Source organism: Chelonia mydas, chromosome 26 (assembly GCF_015237465.2).
Source record: "Chelonia mydas isolate rCheMyd1 chromosome 26, rCheMyd1.pri.v2, whole genome shotgun sequence".
NCBI classification, from domain to species: domain Eukaryota; kingdom Metazoa; phylum Chordata; order Testudines; family Cheloniidae; genus Chelonia; species Chelonia mydas.
In genome coordinates, this window is record NC_057859.1 from 12,197,651 (window position 1) to 12,215,366 (window position 17,716).

Genomic DNA, 17,716 nt, shown 5'->3' on the forward strand with positions numbered 1-17,716 from the left:
CGTGGTGCTGCATAGTTGACGGGCATAAAGCAAACCAGCGTTTGACAACGTGAAGCACTTCAGAACTAATTGCCAGCTTCAATCTGAAGCATGCAAGTGGCTCAGATAAATTGTCACCCATCAACTTTATCTGTATGAGTATGTGTGCAACAGCCTATGTTTAGATGTAGAGTTTTAAGCCTTCCCTTGTTAGGAAACTGTTTTGTAGAAATGTTGCATGCGTCCGATGAAGTGAGCTGTAGCTCATGAAACCTTATGCTCAAATAAATTTGTTAGTCTCTAAGGTGCCACAAGTCCTCCTTTTTCTTTTTGCGGATACAGACTAACGCGGCTGCTACTCTGAAACCTGTAGAAATGCTGTGTTCTCTTTTTAAATTAGGGCCATCTCAAAGTGGTCGAGGAGGGAAGACTCTGAATAGGAAGCTCTTGTATAGTGCTTTACAATCATAGATCTCAAAGAACTTTCGAGTCGTGAATAAGTATTGTTAACTTAATTTATAAATAGTGAAACTGAGGCACAAGGAGACATGACTTTCTCAGGGTCATGCAGCACATGCCAGGAACAGATTCCAGGTTATTTAACACTGTTCAATATCTGATCCACTGGATCGTGCTGCCTCATGTTTGTATTATTTCCTGTTCTCTAGTGGATAGACTAAGAGACTGACCGTTTGGAGCAGGTTAAGGAAAAGAGACACGGGAGCTGATTCAGATCTCATTTAACTAGCTTTACACTGGTGTAATTTCACTGTCTTAAGTGGAATTGCTGCTGATTGGCACTAGTATATAAGGGATATTAGACACTAAACATCTTCGACTGATAGGAAACCAAAGCAAGTCTAGTTTAGTAGGTAAATTCAAGTGTCCCTTATGAGAATCATGCAAGATCCTTTTAATAAACTGTGTATATGGTAGAATGATTCCTAAGAATTACAGACAATCCCCTGAGAAACAGAAGCTAGACTTGAGAACACATACAATGTTTGACTCTTAACCATTCTTTGCTATATTTTGAGAAGATTCAGATTCTGCATCTTTAATAATGAGCACATGTATATCATGCCGTCATCCAACGATCTCAGTGCTCTTTATAGACACAAACCATTTAATTAAGCATCACAACAGCAAGTGTTACCCCGTTGTATAGCCAGTGTAACAAGCTTGGAGACGTTAAGGTTAAAAAAATAGTTTCAGAAGTGGACACTGGCTTTGGCAACCTTAATGTGTGGATACCTGGGCTGGCCAGGGCCTGGTTTTTTAGAAATGCTGAGCAGCCAGAGCTCCCCGTAATAATCTAATGGGCAGGACCTTGATTTTTAAGGCTATCTGAAAGATGATTGCACAATGTGGGTGATGGTTGTGGTTATTGGTTGCTTGTATTATAACAAAGCCTAGAAGTCCCAACCAAGTTTAGGGCCCCTTTTCTGCCAGTCGCTATACCAACACTCCATGAGACAATCCATGCTCCAGACATCTTAGAATTTAAACACGTAAGACAGACAAAGGGATTAGAAGAGGAAGTGGAAGCACAGAGAAGGAAAGTTGTAGTATACTGAAAATGGTCTTAAAATTACTTATGACTTTAAGCGTAAGGGATTTCCTGGTCCTGCTTGCAAGCTAGGAGGGTCTGTAGGGAAGCAAGTGATCTGGGACTGGGTCTTGTGGCAGTTGAGCCAGGCTTGAGCAAATTGCCGTGAATTGTGTCTCTTGGCCTTATGGAGCAGCCTCCTTTCCTTTCAGCCTCCTGTTTTTGGTTCTTGTGTGTTAGGATTCTGGATTTTAAGAAATAAAATTGGTATTATATTGGCACCTGCTTGAAAGAGTATTTTATGTTTTTATCTAACGTCTCTTTATGTATGCTGGTAACATAAGAGAAGCAACTTGCCCCAAGTGACGTTGGTCAGTGGCAGATCTGGGAAGAGAAGCCATATCTCTTGATTCCCATCCAGTATCCTGTCCAGTACTTGGGGAGTTGTCACTACTGACTTAGAAAGGAGAGCCCAACCTCTAGAACTGCTATTTCCAGCAGCAGTTGCGCTTATTAGGGTAAGACAGTGAAATGCTGAACAGTAAAGTAATTTATCGCATCCAAACTGAGTAAAATGGCAAGTGAATATGTTGAGCACTAATGGCATAATTTTCAAAGGTCCTGAGCATCTGCTGATCCTGTTGAAGTCAGAGGCATTAGGGGGTGCTCAGCAAGTGTTTGCTCTTGAGTCCAGAGAGTTACAGAACATATTAAAAAGTCACTGTGGCAGACCAAGCTGCTACAGAATTCAGAGAGCTAACTCTTCTTTGCTGTCGAATTTTTAAATTTCATTTCCATTCACCTTCTGTTCCATCCTTTACATAATGCCTTGTCACTTCAGTAGAAACAATAAGGAACCTTTTCACTCAGAAGTGCTGCTCCAATATCTCACATAAGCTGGAGAACAAAAAGCTAGCACGGCGCATCCGCTCCCAATGAGCAATGGAGAACAAAACACGGGCTCCTCTACTGGTTTTCCATACCTTGTCATCCCTCTCTAATTCAGGCTGTCACCGGGTGTTTCACTTTCCACAGATATTGAGGGGTGGAAGCTACAATCTTTGAGTTCACATTTCAAAGCACCTAATGTTTGGGATGCATTTACGTCTAGAGTTTTTTTTGTTTGTTTGGCTCACTAGAAAGATAGAGGCCATTTGCAAAAGCCAGATCAGAGTTTGTATTTCAGACATGCAGAGTTTGCGGGTTGGGTTATGAGGGTCCAAGCTGAGACAGATCTTTTTAATAGAAGTTCAGAGGCCTGATCATTCTGATTTCGCTGCTTTCCACCCAGATAGAACTCCATTTACTAGCCTTGATTTCCACTAATGCTGAATTCACTTTGCTATGGTACCCACAGCAGAGCCAAAGCATTTCACTCGAGATTTTGACCCCCAGTGCTGGGTGGCTACCATGGCAAACCAAGTTTTCTAACCATCCCTCGTGGTATGCTGGTGAAAACGAGATCAGACCTGGCCCCTGGTGAGTTTAACTCCAAATCGTCTCATCCTTCTGTCTCTCCATATAAGAACTGGTTTTGTTTTATAGCAACCCTGTTGCAGCCCTTGAGTCTGAATAATGTATGTATTTCTATTGCAGATAATCGGCTTGGGGATACTGTGCATTGGCATCTATGCAGAAGTGGAAAGACAGAAGCACAGAACCTTGGAAGGGATCTTCCTAGCTCCAGCTGTGGTTCTCCTTCTGCTGGGCATCACAATGTTTGCTGTTTCCTTTATTGGAATGATTGGGTCCCTCAGAGACAACAGGACACTGCTGAAGATGGTAAGAGCTTTATATCCTTTTTGTTCTACACTGTGGATTCATCGTCCCATGTTTTACAAGCTGAAGGGTGTGAGACACTTAACATTCCAGGATCACCCTGAGCCTATAGTGGAGCCGGCTTTTTTAAAAAATCTTGAATGGGTTTTCCCTCATCTGCCTGTGGCATGGATTCTTCTTTGTGGGAGAAGGTGGACTAGAGAAAGGCTGACCTAGTGTGGAGTATTTCATTCATAAAAGGTCTTTCCAATGAACCTATTTAACTGAAGCTGTATGATCAGTTTTACATCATGGAGGCCTTTCAAAATACTCCTAGGGGGCAACTGATTGGTGACCATGTGTCTTTGCAAATCCATTGCCCGGCCTAATGACTGTTAGTCTGAGAAAAGAGTGTATTTGCCCGTTAGCCACAGGTTCATAGGACTCAATGTTGCTCCATTGATTAACACAAAAAAGTCAATGGTCGCACCACTCGATAAATGCTTGTTGCATGGCACGGTGTTGTGACTTGAGCTGGATAAGTTTGAAGGGCTGGAGTAGGAAACTGAGCCCATGTGTTGTGGCAGATATGTATATACTTATATACTATACTATACTTATATATACTATTTTATCAACAGTTCATAGTGCATCCAGGTAGAAATGGGAGCGTGATACTTGAGATGATATGTGACTCTTGCTTGTGGAGATTCATCGTGCTGGAGAACAATCTTTCAAGGCAAAATCTTTCCCGTAGGGCAGTGGCAGCTATTCATTTAATTAAAAGTTTATTAGAAACAAGTGGGGAGGACAGGGGAATCCCACACATGTGCTCTCCAGACTACCTTTTCCTTTGCTACAAATGCTTTTGTTTAGTCTTGGAATTCTTTTTTTCCCACCCTTAACAGAGTTTTGCGTTTTCATTTCCTAAACGTGTTGCAGTGAACTGACACATAGGGGTTTGTGCAAATGCATGCACCACTCTCATCTGCTGGATAGAACCCGAACTGCTCAGATGTGTCATAGCAGAAAAGCCCTAACAAGCCCTGGAGATTCTCCATCAGCTTATGTGGTAGGAGCCTGTGCTTCTGGAACTGGAAAATTGTTCTCTCCCTGCTGCTATAAATTCCAAGTGGCTGTGGTGTGTTGCACAGCAACAACCATGAAGTCCTAGGTAGCGATGAATTTGCTACAATTTAATGTGCAAGCTTCAGTCCTCAGCTCCATCCACAGCTTCAGCTCCTTCCTGTGGTATTCTTCCAACTATGCCCTATAAATTTCACGTATATCATCTGCCACCTAGCTAATATTTGTACCTGGTCTTGTGGTATTGAGATGGTATATTTGTATGGAATTACTACTTGATATTTTAACTTCTGCAGAGAAGCCAGCACTGTAGCAATGGCCTGGTATAATTTAATTGCGAAGCTGATACCGAAGCATTCTCTTATTATCTACGGTTGAATGCCTAGTAGCATCTGCGGAAAGTGTTGCTAGGTTTCTTCTGGATTAAACTATAAAGTTATTTTTAGGCTGCAATTCCATCTCTGGTTTAGCAAATTCCCCATTGTTAAGTTTATTTTAGTTCAGACAGTTCCAAGAACAAACAGCTTTAGTTCCTTTTGTGAGGGAATTTTTAGGGGATGGGGGTGAAGGAGAATTCCCTTTTCTGTAACAACTCAGAGCTGCAGGATATCAGGGGCAGAGCCCTCCCCTTTGATTCTTAACCCTTTTCTGAAGGTTTTGTTGGAGCCTTGAGTTACTGCATTCGACTGACATTTTTGGCTCGCTGCATTTTCATTGTCTGTCCTTGCTCTGGAAGGCTGGAGTGAAACATGGCAAGACCCTCGTTGTGCAACTCTGCTCATGTTGACAGGGCATCGAAAAGATACCAGGGGTTCTGGGGAGTTGTACCTCCCAGATCTGAGCTTGTCGGATAACACTGACATTGAAGCAGCTAGTCAGGTGAGTCACCTAGAACCAGTCTAGGTCTTCTGAGGTTTGAAGGCCACTTTCCCATAGCTGGGTCTCTGCTGCTGCAGTACTTCCATCATGTGGAAGAGCCCTGATTTCAAAAGATGTAATTCATCCCATCTCTGGGAAGTGAAGCTGCTGTTTCCAAAGTGAATAACGGGCAACCTGTTCCCCCTGCTCCAGCTGACATCCCACTGACGCTGGGTTCATTCTACCATCAGCCAGCCATCATCTACCCAGTGGTCATCACAATTTTCCCACTCTCTAAAATAATACATTATCTTTGTGTGTCTGCCCTTCTGCCAGGTGCATGTGTAATGATGCCCTTTGTCAGGTTGGTTGTGGGGCTTGAATCTGGGACCTCTGGCTCTAGCTCAGGCAGCAGAGGCTCATGGGTTTGAAGAACTAGCTCCATTTGTTTGGAGGCAGTAGTTTCGAATCATAAACCCATATGCACACAGCATCAGAATGGGTGTCACTCCCCATGGCCGGGGAAGCTGGATCTGATTTTCTCAGGAGTCCATAGCAATTCAGATTGCCATACAGGCCACCATTTGTAACAATGCCCCAGGAGAGCTTCTTGGTGGGGATTGAACCCAGGACTTCTGCATCTAAAAGCATCAATCTGCTGCTGTCTGTGAGCTAATGAGCCTGGTCCTTCAGCTTAGAGACAATAGTTGGTTCATAATGGTGCCATATATAGTCACAAGAGTGGGGCAAAGAGCCATGCCTGTGTTCAAGGGTGGGTTGTGTACTGTTGCTTGTTGTCTGATTGTGTATTAATTATGTTGATTACTTAAGAATTCCCGGTTAACACTCTGAAGTTTGATAGGTTCTTGTCCCAATATCCGGCCCAGTGCTATTAAAATTAAAATTTAGCTAGTAACCCCGACATGGGCAGTTATAACACTCTCACTTAAGAAAAGCTTTCTGTATTTGAAATAGTTTTTAATAACAGTTAGGAAAGGCTCAAACGCAGTAAGGTAGATGGAGATAACACAGAATGCGCATCTGAGCATCCATATACTCACTATCCTCTGCAAAAGGATCCAAAAGGTTAGTCATCCTCATCCTCTTCCTCCTCACCAGTGGTCATTATCCTGGCATCTCCCAAGGCACACTGGCCAGGATACAACTTTTACAATAAAAAGAAAAGGAGTACTTGTGGCACCTTAGAGACTAACCAGTTTATTTGAGCATGAGCTTTCGTGAGCTACAGCTCACTTCATCGGATGCATAGCATATCGTGGAAACTGCAGAAGACATTATATACACACAGAGACCATGAAACAAAACTTCCTCCCACCCCACTCCCCCGCTGGCAACAGCTTATCTAAAGTGATCATCAAGTAGAGCCATTTCCAGCACAAATCCAGGTTTTCTCACCCTTCCCCCCCCCCCCCCCCCCCCCCCCACACACACATACAAACTCACTCTCCTGCTGGCAACAGCCCATCCCCCTTTGAAACCCCTCTTTATAATGCGCATGATAATCAAGGTGGGTCACCTCCAGCACTAATCCAGGTTTTCTCACCCCCCCCCACACCCCCCCCTTCCAAAAACCACACACACAAACTCATTCTCCTGCTGGCAACAGCTCATCTTACAATGTGCACAGCAATAATCCAAGTTTAACCAGAACGTCTTGGGGGGGGGGTTTGCAGGAAAAAAACAAGGGGAGACAGGCTACCTTGCGTAATGACTTAGCCACTCTGATGGGCTGTTGCCAGCAGGAGAGTGAGTTTGTATGTGTGTGTGGGGGGGGGGGGGGGGGAGGGAAAGGGTGAGAAAACCTGGATTTGTGCTGGAAATGGCTCTACTTGAGGATCACTTTAGATAAGCTGTTGCCAGCGGGGGAGTGGGGTGGGAGGAAGTTTTGTTTCATGGTCTCTGTGTGTATATAATGTCTTCTGCAGTTTCCACGATATGCTATGCATCCGATGAAGTGAGCTGTAGCTCACGAAAGCTCATGCTCAAATAAACTGGTTAGTCTCTAAGGTGCCACAAGTACTCCTTTTCTTTTTACGAATACAGACTAACACGGCTGTTACTCTGAAACTTTTACAATGTGTTACACTGACTTCACTATGCTTAATGCATATTCAGTAAGGAGTTTCTCCCCTTTTCCTTATTTGCATATCCTCACCCTACTAACGTGGAGGTGCCCTTCTCCCATAGGTTACTAGGCCTGGTACCTCAAGCTCATTAGTATATACGTCAGTCAGTTACCAATGGCACTTTCTGGTCAGACATCTGCTGAAGCTCCCAACCTAAAATATCCCGAGCTGGAATAACTAGCACCTGTCAACAGTGTTCATTGCACCATTCTACCTTGTGATAGCTTATGATCTAGGGTTACTCCTGGTTAGCTGCTTACGCTAAGGCTTTTGGGCCTTATGCCTTGTTTAGTTAAGCTATTGTCTCACAGGCCTTGAGGCTGGTAGGCTCATTGCATTACTGCCTCACCTGTAGACTACAACACATCTTGCCACTGCCCTCTGCTGAAGGATATGTCAGACATGCTTAAGTGTATAATCACCGGTCACCCTCCCATGGCTGCAGACTACAGAGGAAATGAAACCCAATAGCCCTCTCTGCCTGTAAGCCTCCTTGCACCTCCTGGGGGATTTACTCTGAACAAGGGCAGGTAGTGTTGCTGCTGCCTACCTTCCCTTAGGTAGGGTCCTGCTGAAAAGGGTAGATTTTAGGGTAGTGTCAGCTGCTGTGAGATATGCAATATGGATTCATCCCCAGCTGCCTAAGTTTTGCCCCCTCCCTAGCTGCCTCTCCTGGGACCTGTCCCCACTAGCAGGAGTGAGGTCAGCAGCTTCTTTGTACTTGCTCAACCTCTTACCCCTGGACTCTGTGCTCCTTGGGGTCCCCATCAGGGTCTGCACAAATGGAAGCTGCTCAGATACTCTAGAAATGGGAGCTCCATAAGTACCTACATAGGTAGATAGCCCTTGGCCCAACTCAGTGACGCTGCAGGAAAAACTGTGCCAATATTTCAAGTCAATCCATGCCAGCTGGTTTCCGCTCCTTAAGATTTGGATTCTACACAGACAAATCTTTCCGTTACTGAGGTCATCCTAGCAAAGTGTATGTGGCTTCATGACAGCTCTGTTTACACATCAGCAGTTGTTCAGCCACAGTGAATTCCTTCTCAGTAAGTATCTCACTTTCAGTTCAATGATCTGGGATGCTCCACAGAGGATTTTTGCTTGTGTGTGTGTGTCTGTCTGTCTGTCTGTCTGTCTGTGGGTGCAGAGAGTATTAATTGTTTGGGTAGTGAAGTTAACAACTCTCAAACCTATGTCTGCTGCCAGTCCTGTTTGTTTCTTCCTATTATTTTAATGAAACACCAATAAGAGCATATGGTCACTTGCATTTAAGTATAGCGTTGCTTTTAATGGCTGTGCACTTGCATCTTGAATTGATATCGATGTTCCCTTAACTAGGGAAACAAATCACCATTGTCTTTGAGGCTCTGGCAATAACTGCCTCTGATGTTATAAGATTATCATAGCTTCTGTGTTCCCAGCTTGCTTTGCAGCTACTGTGCAAGTGAATATGTATGTATGTAAGACATGTTGCTTGGAACATTTGGTTATTCACATTATACTGATAAGTATTCAGCTAATACAAAGGAATCATAATGAATGAGCAAGCAGGAAGAGCAGTTATTTCAAGTACTAACAAATATGTATGTATTATTCATACACTATGTTCATTAATGTGAATTGCCAATTTCAGTTAATGCTGCCTGGTAATTTGTGACATCAAAATATCCTGCTGAAATGTCTTGCAACAAGAGACAACTCTCAAATTTTGGACAAATCTTTAAAATCATTGCACACACAAGGCAAAATTTGAGAATCCTGTTATGCTTCTTTTTATCTGCTCTGTTACTTTTGCTGAAATATTTAGCTTTGGGTAAACTTCTTTATCAATTTTTGATTATATTGCTTTTCTGCTTGTTGTTAGGCAAACACATATTAATTTCAGTGGGAGTTTGCCTGAGTTAAGGGATGAGTGAAAAATGAGTGACGACCTCCCTTGCAATCTAAATAGATCCAAAAACATACCACATAGTAGCATTACCATCACCATCTAAATACATCCACTAACATGCCACATGAGGAGCTTGGATTCAGATCTCCTAAACACGTGTTCAGTAGCAGACCTTAGCTTTCTCCCCAACCACTCTTGCATAAAGAACTATGCAAATAATTGTGGGGAGTGGGTGGGTTTCAGTTCGGTGGCCAAACCAAAAAATTGGAGAAAAAAATATCCAGTTGAACTAAACATTTTTGTACCCAAATATAAAGTGTTTGAGGGTTGGTTTTTAACACCTTTTTTAAAAAGAAAATTTGAACTAAAATTCAAAACAAAAAGTCAGTTCAAACTGAAAAATCAACACATTTTGAAACTGTTGAAATTAACACTTCAACTTTTTGGGGATTATTTTTTAACTGAAACAGTTCAGCAAATTTAGCACTGAAAAATCTCCACCAACCCTACTTGCATATAAGTATTTCTTTCCTGTTCTTTATGGCTATTAAGAAAGCTCAATCTTTTCCTTATAATACAGGGCATTAGAATTTTTTTCTAGACGTTACTCTTGATGTCTAGAAGCAATTTTATTACCCTTGCTTCTAGACACCAGTAGTAATGTAACATCAACGGTGGAATTCCTTTACATGGCTCAGCTCTGTGGGGGCTTCCTCCCACACAGCAGGATAAAACCAACATTTACTGACATGCTTCCAAGGAGCAACCTTTCCCTTTCTCTTTCCTTTCAGATCAAACATATATCGAATGTCTTCTTCTCCCTTCTTATGCTTATTCTACAGAAGGATAATTTTGAGTGCATAACTTTGAAATAGATTAATCAAATATCTCACTTTTTTTCCTCTTTATGGCTAAAGTTCTATTTTTCTGTGCCTATGGATAAACGAGAAAGTGGGGGGAAAGACACACAACACAGTGATAATCTTATGCTTACTGTGACAGAGGGCAGCAGATGCAAAATCTCATCAATTTCATGGAGTAGGCTCGGTTCTGTAGTAAAACACTGCCATGTGTGTGTATTGATAAAAATATTTTACTGTGAATATTAACGGCAACATGTCCAGCATAGAATGATGTAAAATGTACGTTGTAAAGTTTTGGAATTACCATAATAAAACAACCACCCCTACCAGTGCTTTTTATTTCATGCTGCTATGTTCAACTCCTAAAATAAATGTGTTGGCAGGGGTTGTTCAGATGGAACACTTCATGTTGATTTAGGGCCCTTAAAAATCACTTATATAGCACAAGTGTTTTCTAACATACTGTGTGAAGGATCAAAAATAAACCTATCTTTTGAATTTTATATGTCATTTGTAGAGAGGTCCAGTAGAATTCAATAGGGATGCAAGTTTTCATTTATTAACAATGGAAAAGTTTTGGAGCTCATCGGCTGGGTTCTAGCTATTATGGGCCCTGATCAACAGTTAGGCCTGAGCAGTCTGTCGATACCAGATAGCAATTGGTTAGGGGATTAACCGTCAGTTCCAGGACAGGACTACGGCTGGTTGGAAATTGTTCTGAGAAGTGACTTTTGTCCATGAATCCCGATTCATTAAAACCAAAACTTTTCGTGGGAATGTATCAGTTTTAACAAAGCCTCTTAGGGTGCGAGGGAGGGATAACTCAGTGGTTTGAGCATTGGCCTGCTAAACCCAGGGTTGTGAGTTCAATCCTTGAGGGGGCCATTTAGAGATCTGGGGCAAAAAGTGGGGATTGGTCCTGCTTTGAGCAGGGGGTTGGACTAGATGACCTCCTGAGGTCCCTTCCAACCCTGATATTCTATGATTCTCTGCTGGGAAGGTTTCTCAATTCCAGGATTTACAACATCCCCTTTTTTCCCTTCCCCCCACAAAAAAATAGCCTGCTGGTTAAAGCACTCACCTGGGATATGGAAGATTCAGGTTCAAATTTCTGCTCTGCCGGATTTAGAGCAGGGGCTTGAAGCTGGGTGTCTCATATCTGAGGGAAGCCCTCTAATCACTAGATTATTCTGGGTTGGGTGTCTGATTTTTTTTTTCACTGAAAAATTGTGGTTTTATCCCAGTGCAGAATGGGAACATTATTAAGATTTCAAAAATGTTTGTGGGACAGGAAACCCATTTCCCACCCAGCTCTAGCCTGGAGATGCAAAAATATTTGGGAATTTTGATCAGCAGTTTTGTTTCAACTCCATTCTAAAGACATTTTCCAAAGGTATTTCATCATCGACAGTGGTAGCCAGCTCTCTTCAGATTAATTGCACTGACTACCTCTGCCCTGAGGAAAAACAGGCAGTAAAGTATCTAAGGGTATGGCTACACTACGAAATTAGGTCGCTCTTATAGAAGTCGATTTTTAGAAATCGATTTTATACAGTCGATTGCGTATGTCCACAATAAGCGCATTAAGTTGGCAGAGTGCGTCCACTGTACCATGTCATGTCAGTGTCAACTTTCCAGGAGAGCTTCATGGAGATGTCCTTGGAGGATTTCCGCTCCATCCCAAGACATGTTAACAGACTTTTCCAGTAACTATACTGGCCATGAATGCATTCCAAGCCTTCAAGGCAAATTAATCATTAAAAACGCTTGCTTTTAAACCCTGTATTATATTTACAAAGGTACACTCACCAGAGGTGCCTTCTCCGGCTTCATGGTCTGGGAGTCTGCCTTGGGAGGGATGGGAGGGTATTGGCTCCAGGGTGATGAACAATTCCTGGCTGCCGGGGAGAAGGGATTCTCCGCTTGCCTGCTGTGTGCTATCCTCAATCTCCTCCTCCTCCTCATCTTCCTTATCCACAAAATCCTCATCCCTGTTGCGTGAGACTCCCCCCTTGCAGGTGTCCACGGACAGTGGTATGGGCGCTCCCTAGAACTGCATGCAGCTCATCATAGAAGCGTCATGTATGGGGCTCTGACCCAGAGCGACCATTTGCATCCTTTGTTTTTTGGTAGGCTTGCCTCAGCTCCTTAACTTTCATGCGGCACTGCTGTGTGTCCCTGTTGTAGTCTCTGTCCATCATGCCCTTGGAGATTTTGGCAAATATATTGACATTTCATCTTTTGCACAGGTTCTTCTCCCCACACAGCGATCAGATCCAGTGTCTCCCATTCGGTCCATGCTGCAGCTCTTTTGCGATTCTGGGACTCCATGGTCACCTGTGCTGATGAGCTCTGCATGGTCACCTGTGCTGATCAGCTCGCCACACTGGCCAAACAGGAAATGAAATTCAAAAGTTCCCAGGGCTTTTCCTGTCTACCTGGCCAGTGCATCTGAGTTGAGACTGCTGTCCACAGCGGTCACAATGGAGCACTCTGGGATAGCTCCCAGAGGCCAATACTGTCAAATTGCATCCACACTACCCCAAATTTGACCCAGGGAGGTCGATTTTAGTGCTACTCCCCTTGCCGGGGAGGAGTACAGAAATCGATTTAAGAGCCCTTTAAGTCAACAAAACAGGCTTGGTCGTGTGGATGGGTCCAGGGTTAAATTGACCTAACACTGCTAAATTCAACCTAAACTCGTAGTGTAGACCAGGGCTAATTCTCTAATGGGATGTTACATATCAAACTTCTGTGCAAGCAAACTTGAAATGAAACCCAAGATTCACTAATGCAAACAAGGAATGGCTTCTTCACAGTAGCTTATGCTGCATTGTGATATTTAATCACAGGACATAGTACCTTACTCCATAAGTATCCCTCTTAGCTGCAGTGGAGATAGTTAGGGTGAGTAAGGATATCTCAATGTAGCTCTGGACGCTATATGAGAAGTACAGATATACTGCAAAGCAGGGGATAGTGGTACCTGCACATAGGATGAAACTCACCTCTGCCAAGGGTTCACACAAGGGCTATTAATCACTGATGTAGCCCTTAAGCCTCCAAAATAGAGGTAAGCAGGCTGTAAGTGGTGGTCAACCTTGTATCGGCCAACTGGATATGCGCGAATTTCTCCTTGTGTGACTAAAAGCCAGGGATCTTGCTGTGAACTGCTTCGACTGTACATATAAACTAACCCAATTAACAGAAGCTTTTCATCAGATGGCTTTAATGGATAGCTGAATTGCTAATGATTTAAAAAAAACAACAGAGATATTTGAGAACTGTTTGGAAAGCTTCTTCTCTGGCACATCTTTCTATTTCAGGATTCTGTTTGGCAGCACATACAGAGAAAATGAGAAGGCCGCTTCCAAGAAGGTCACTTCTCTGCCAGTGACCAACCCATTCATGTAGTCTCAAGGGGTTTTTAGGTTCTTAATCATTTTTAACCTAAACTATGAACTTTTAGATGTTTACTTACCATTAGTTGTTAGAAGGACTTTAACAGTAGGCTAGGTTTCATGTGCCAGCTTATTATGCAAGATCTATTATCTAGATAGATCAGGAGACCTGCAGGGCTCCTGGTTTCTGTTCTCTGCTCTGCCAGATTTGCCATGTGACTTTGGGCAAGTAACTTCCTCTCTCTGTGCCGTAGTTTTTTCATCTGTAAAATGGAGCAAATGACACTGTCCACCGTCCAGGGGTATTGTGAGGTTTAATTACTTAGTAGTGAGCTCCTTGATCAAAAGTCTCTATGGAAGTACATGGGATTGTTTGTTTGAGATCATGCAGTTTGGTTAGCACCAACAGGGTGCTCTGTGGAGTACAAAACAAAGAAATCAAGAGAACTGGTTCCCTGAAGAGTTGTAAGTCTAAAGATAAACATATGGGAAGGAGGATCAAAGAATTTCCTTCCCACATTAAAAAGTTATATGCATTTTCTATTAAACCGTTATGGGTGTAAGTTACTTTGCTGGCTGACAACAGCTTTGAAAAGCAATTGTCCTACTTGAGCCAGTCTTTTCAAGAATATATGAAAGAGGCTGGTTGGTACAATAGCTAAGTACACCCTACACACTACTGCAATAATATTTGTACAACTATGTTTTTGAGGTATCCTTCAAAACCCGATAACACATTGGTCAATAATATCATTAAGAAATGTATGTGACAATGCTATATGTGGAATTATGGATACTAACGGATATTAAGCTTTAAAGTCTCTGACTAAAAGGTGTTCAAACCAGACATGTCGGGGGGAGTTGCTAGACAGGGTTCCTCCAGACAAAGGAAAGAATAGGTGTGGCCAAATTGATTGAACTATTCATTTGCCTCAATGGTCTCAGGAAGAGATCCTTTGCTTTGTAAAGATAACCAGAAGGCGGCTTGGATGCTACACCCAGCAGGGGAAATTAACTTTATCTGAAGCTATATTTCAGAAGAATACATTTCAATGGCTTACTGGACTATAAAGAGAAGGGGAGGGAACACCAAAGTTATCGTTCGAATGAGAAGAAAAGGAATACCAGCACCTTAGGCTCTGTGGGGATTCTGGCTAAGAGCTAGCCAGACATAGTGGAATAAGGACTATCGTGAGAAAACTGCTTTGAACTAAAAAGCCCTAGTTTAAGTTAGGTTTTGGTCTTAGAAGTGTATTTTTTCTTTTATTTCTTTGTAATCCTTTCTACCTTTATTCCTTCTACTGCATATTATATAAACCTATGACTTTTGTTTAATAAATGTGTTTTACTTTTACTATAAACCAACACCAGGCTGCATTTGAAGAGAAGGGTATGTTAACCCCAGTTAAGTAATAAGCTGCAATGTACCAACTCTCTAACATAGCAGCAAATTTAGTATCTTCTGTGAACGTGCAGTGGCAGGGGCTGTGCATTGCAGAGAAACATCTCTGAAGTGCGGGGGGGCGGGGTGTTGGTGTTCACTGATTGTTACCTGCTAGGCAAGCTTTGGGCTGGGAGAGCCCGGTGAAGTCAGCTGGTGAAGAACACAGACTGGTGTGGCAGGGAGCTGACACACAGTCTAATCTCCAGCAAAGCTCACTCTTGCTGAAGCAGTGAGGAAACACAGTGGCTCCCAGCTTTGGGTGTTCCCAGCAGCATGTTCCAGCCTCACACACCACTTCTCATCCTCTGAAGGAAGTTGCATGGCCATGTGCTGTTTCCAGTGTTACTCTTTTCAAGGCCGTCCCACATGACAGAATGCCAAACAATGTCAGCAGCAATCAAATGACATTATAGCGATGAATTTTCTGTAAGCGTGGATAGGTAAAACAGTTTTCTTGCAACGAAGCCAATCTAAGCTGTTAGCCTTAGAGAATGACCTGCAAAGCTCTTTGCTTCCTGAATAGGAGTAGAAGTCCGTCATCTAGCAGTTCCACTGGGTCACAGTGACCTACCTTCCCTAACCTCTTGGCTAATCTTTTGCCATTCTCTTAGCACAATTCATGTTTTTGTGATGATTCTCCTGTTTGCTCCATCTGCTGTTTCACAGCTCGGTAGAAAATCCCCACCATGCAGGCAGCGTCCCTATACAGGCCTTCAGTGGAACCCCTCTGCTGTAATTCACTTTCACCTGTGCCCCCAAGCCTGCAGCAGTGCAATGAATTCTTTTCTTGTAAATGAGATTCCAACGTGCACTGCTGAGAAGAACATGCACTTTGTTTCAGAGAGGAGAGAGGCAGGTCTAAAGGGTTTTTTTTTATTTTCATGCTAAGTATTGTTTGGAAGTCCCCATGTGCAAACTCATCGGGGAGTGTGAGATTTCTGTTAATGGAATGGAATATGGGCTAGCTGGATGGTACATTTTAAAGCCAGACTGAGAATTGCCATCCTAATGGATGTTGGGTGCAAATTGTTTAAGAAGGTGTTTTGGCTTGGAGGGGAATTCTGCATATTTAAGTGCTTTTCTTGTCAACGCTAATCAGTGGGCAGATGTATATTAATTGGAGAAATGGGTACAGATGAAAATAAAAGTAATGTCCAGGATAAGTCAATTTAGTGATCAAACAAGCAATCATTTGTTGGAGGATTAGCTGGAGGGCAGTTCATAAAGATAATTATATCTGGAAAGGAGGGGTATATGTCACTTTCATGTGTTCTGTCCCTGTCCCCCTTCATATATTCTAAGCCCTTTAGAGTAGGGGACTGACTGGTGTTTTTTACTCTGTACAGCACCTAACAATACGGTGCTCCAGTGCCGGTTGGGGCGTTTGGCCACTATCACAATAGAAATAATAACTTACTTGTATTATGGTAGCACCTAGAGGTCCCAGTTGAGATTGAGGGCCCCATTGAACCAGGCGCTGTACGAATACAGAATAATAAATAGCAACTGCTCCAAAGAACTTTAAATCTAAAAGACAAGACAAAGGGAGGCAGAGAGGGGAAGCAGAGGCAAAGTGACTTAGCTAAGGTCACCCTGCTAATCAATGTTATGGACCTGGCTAGAACCCAGGTCCCCTGATTCTCAGTGCAGTGCCTTTTTCACTGGATCATACACATCCTGGAAATAATAACAGAGAATGGCCTGGGGCTCACTCAGCTTCGGTCTTCCTATGTGCATTAGATGCAGAACAAGAAAACACCTGAAACTGGGACAATGAAGTTGCATTTTTCATTGTGACATCAGTGTCTGTCTTCTGTTAAGAAGAAGCTAGATATTTCTGAACACCCGCTAATCTCCTTAGGTTTTAGTACTTTCCCTTCTTTCTAGGAATAATGAGTGGTATACAAGAATGAATGAATAAGAGCTGGCACGTGCATCTAACTTTAACAGATGTGGCAGGAAACTTGCCTTTTAACGAGGACCACAAATGTAAAGGAACAGGAACGCGGAACATATCACAATGGGGGAGTTGCTTTAATAAGATCTAGGGCACGAAAACATATTTGTAAGCTGCAGTAACATGATTCAGTAGCCGATATTACGGTGACTCATGATATGTTTGAGGCAACGTTCCAAATAACTGAAGTTGAATGACTTATTGCCAATGATTTGAGGAGTCTATTAAGGAGCATTTTTTTAGTCCAGACTAGTTTTTAAAATACAGCGGACAGAAAGGAGTACGCAATAAATATACTGCATACCAGCAAACTGGTAAAATACCTGATGCTGTTTGCTCACCACTTGGCCCAACTCTCAGGGGAAATTACATTCGCTCTTTAGGGCTTTGGACACACTGTTGAGTAATTCCGAGTCCATCCATTAGAGGATGTTGGTGACCTGCATGCACACAAACTGGTGGGTGTACTGATAAATGCACACTAGCCAGCTGATTACATTATTGTGATTCAGATGGCTGTGCATAGTTTCCTCATGGTTCAGTGTGAGAGTAAGACGTAAAGCACTCCTTCAGTGCTTTTAGGGAAAACTTGCTTCGGCACAAGTCTCTAAATTTCCCTTCAGCTGTCTATGAATCATAGAACTACAGTCCAACCCCCTGTCGAGATTCAGGATTTGTTGTGTCTAAACCATCCCAGACAGATGGCCATCCAGCCTCCTTTTGAAAACCTCCAATGAAGGAGCTTCTGCAGCCTCCCGAGGCAGTTTGTTCCATTGTCCT

General features: G+C 42.8%; 1 protein-coding gene across 1 annotated transcript in view; it reads left to right on the forward strand.

The window, feature by feature from the left end:
• The window catches only part of LOC102945440 (tetraspanin-15), a 197,522-nt gene that overhangs the window by 31,401 nt on the left and 148,405 nt on the right, over positions 1–17,716 (forward strand). The window contains exon 3 of the mRNA XM_027829685.3: positions 3,125–3,310. Within this exon, the coding sequence (XP_027685486.1) occupies positions 3,125–3,310 (186 nt within the window). The remainder of the gene's footprint in view (positions 1–3,124; positions 3,311–17,716) is intronic.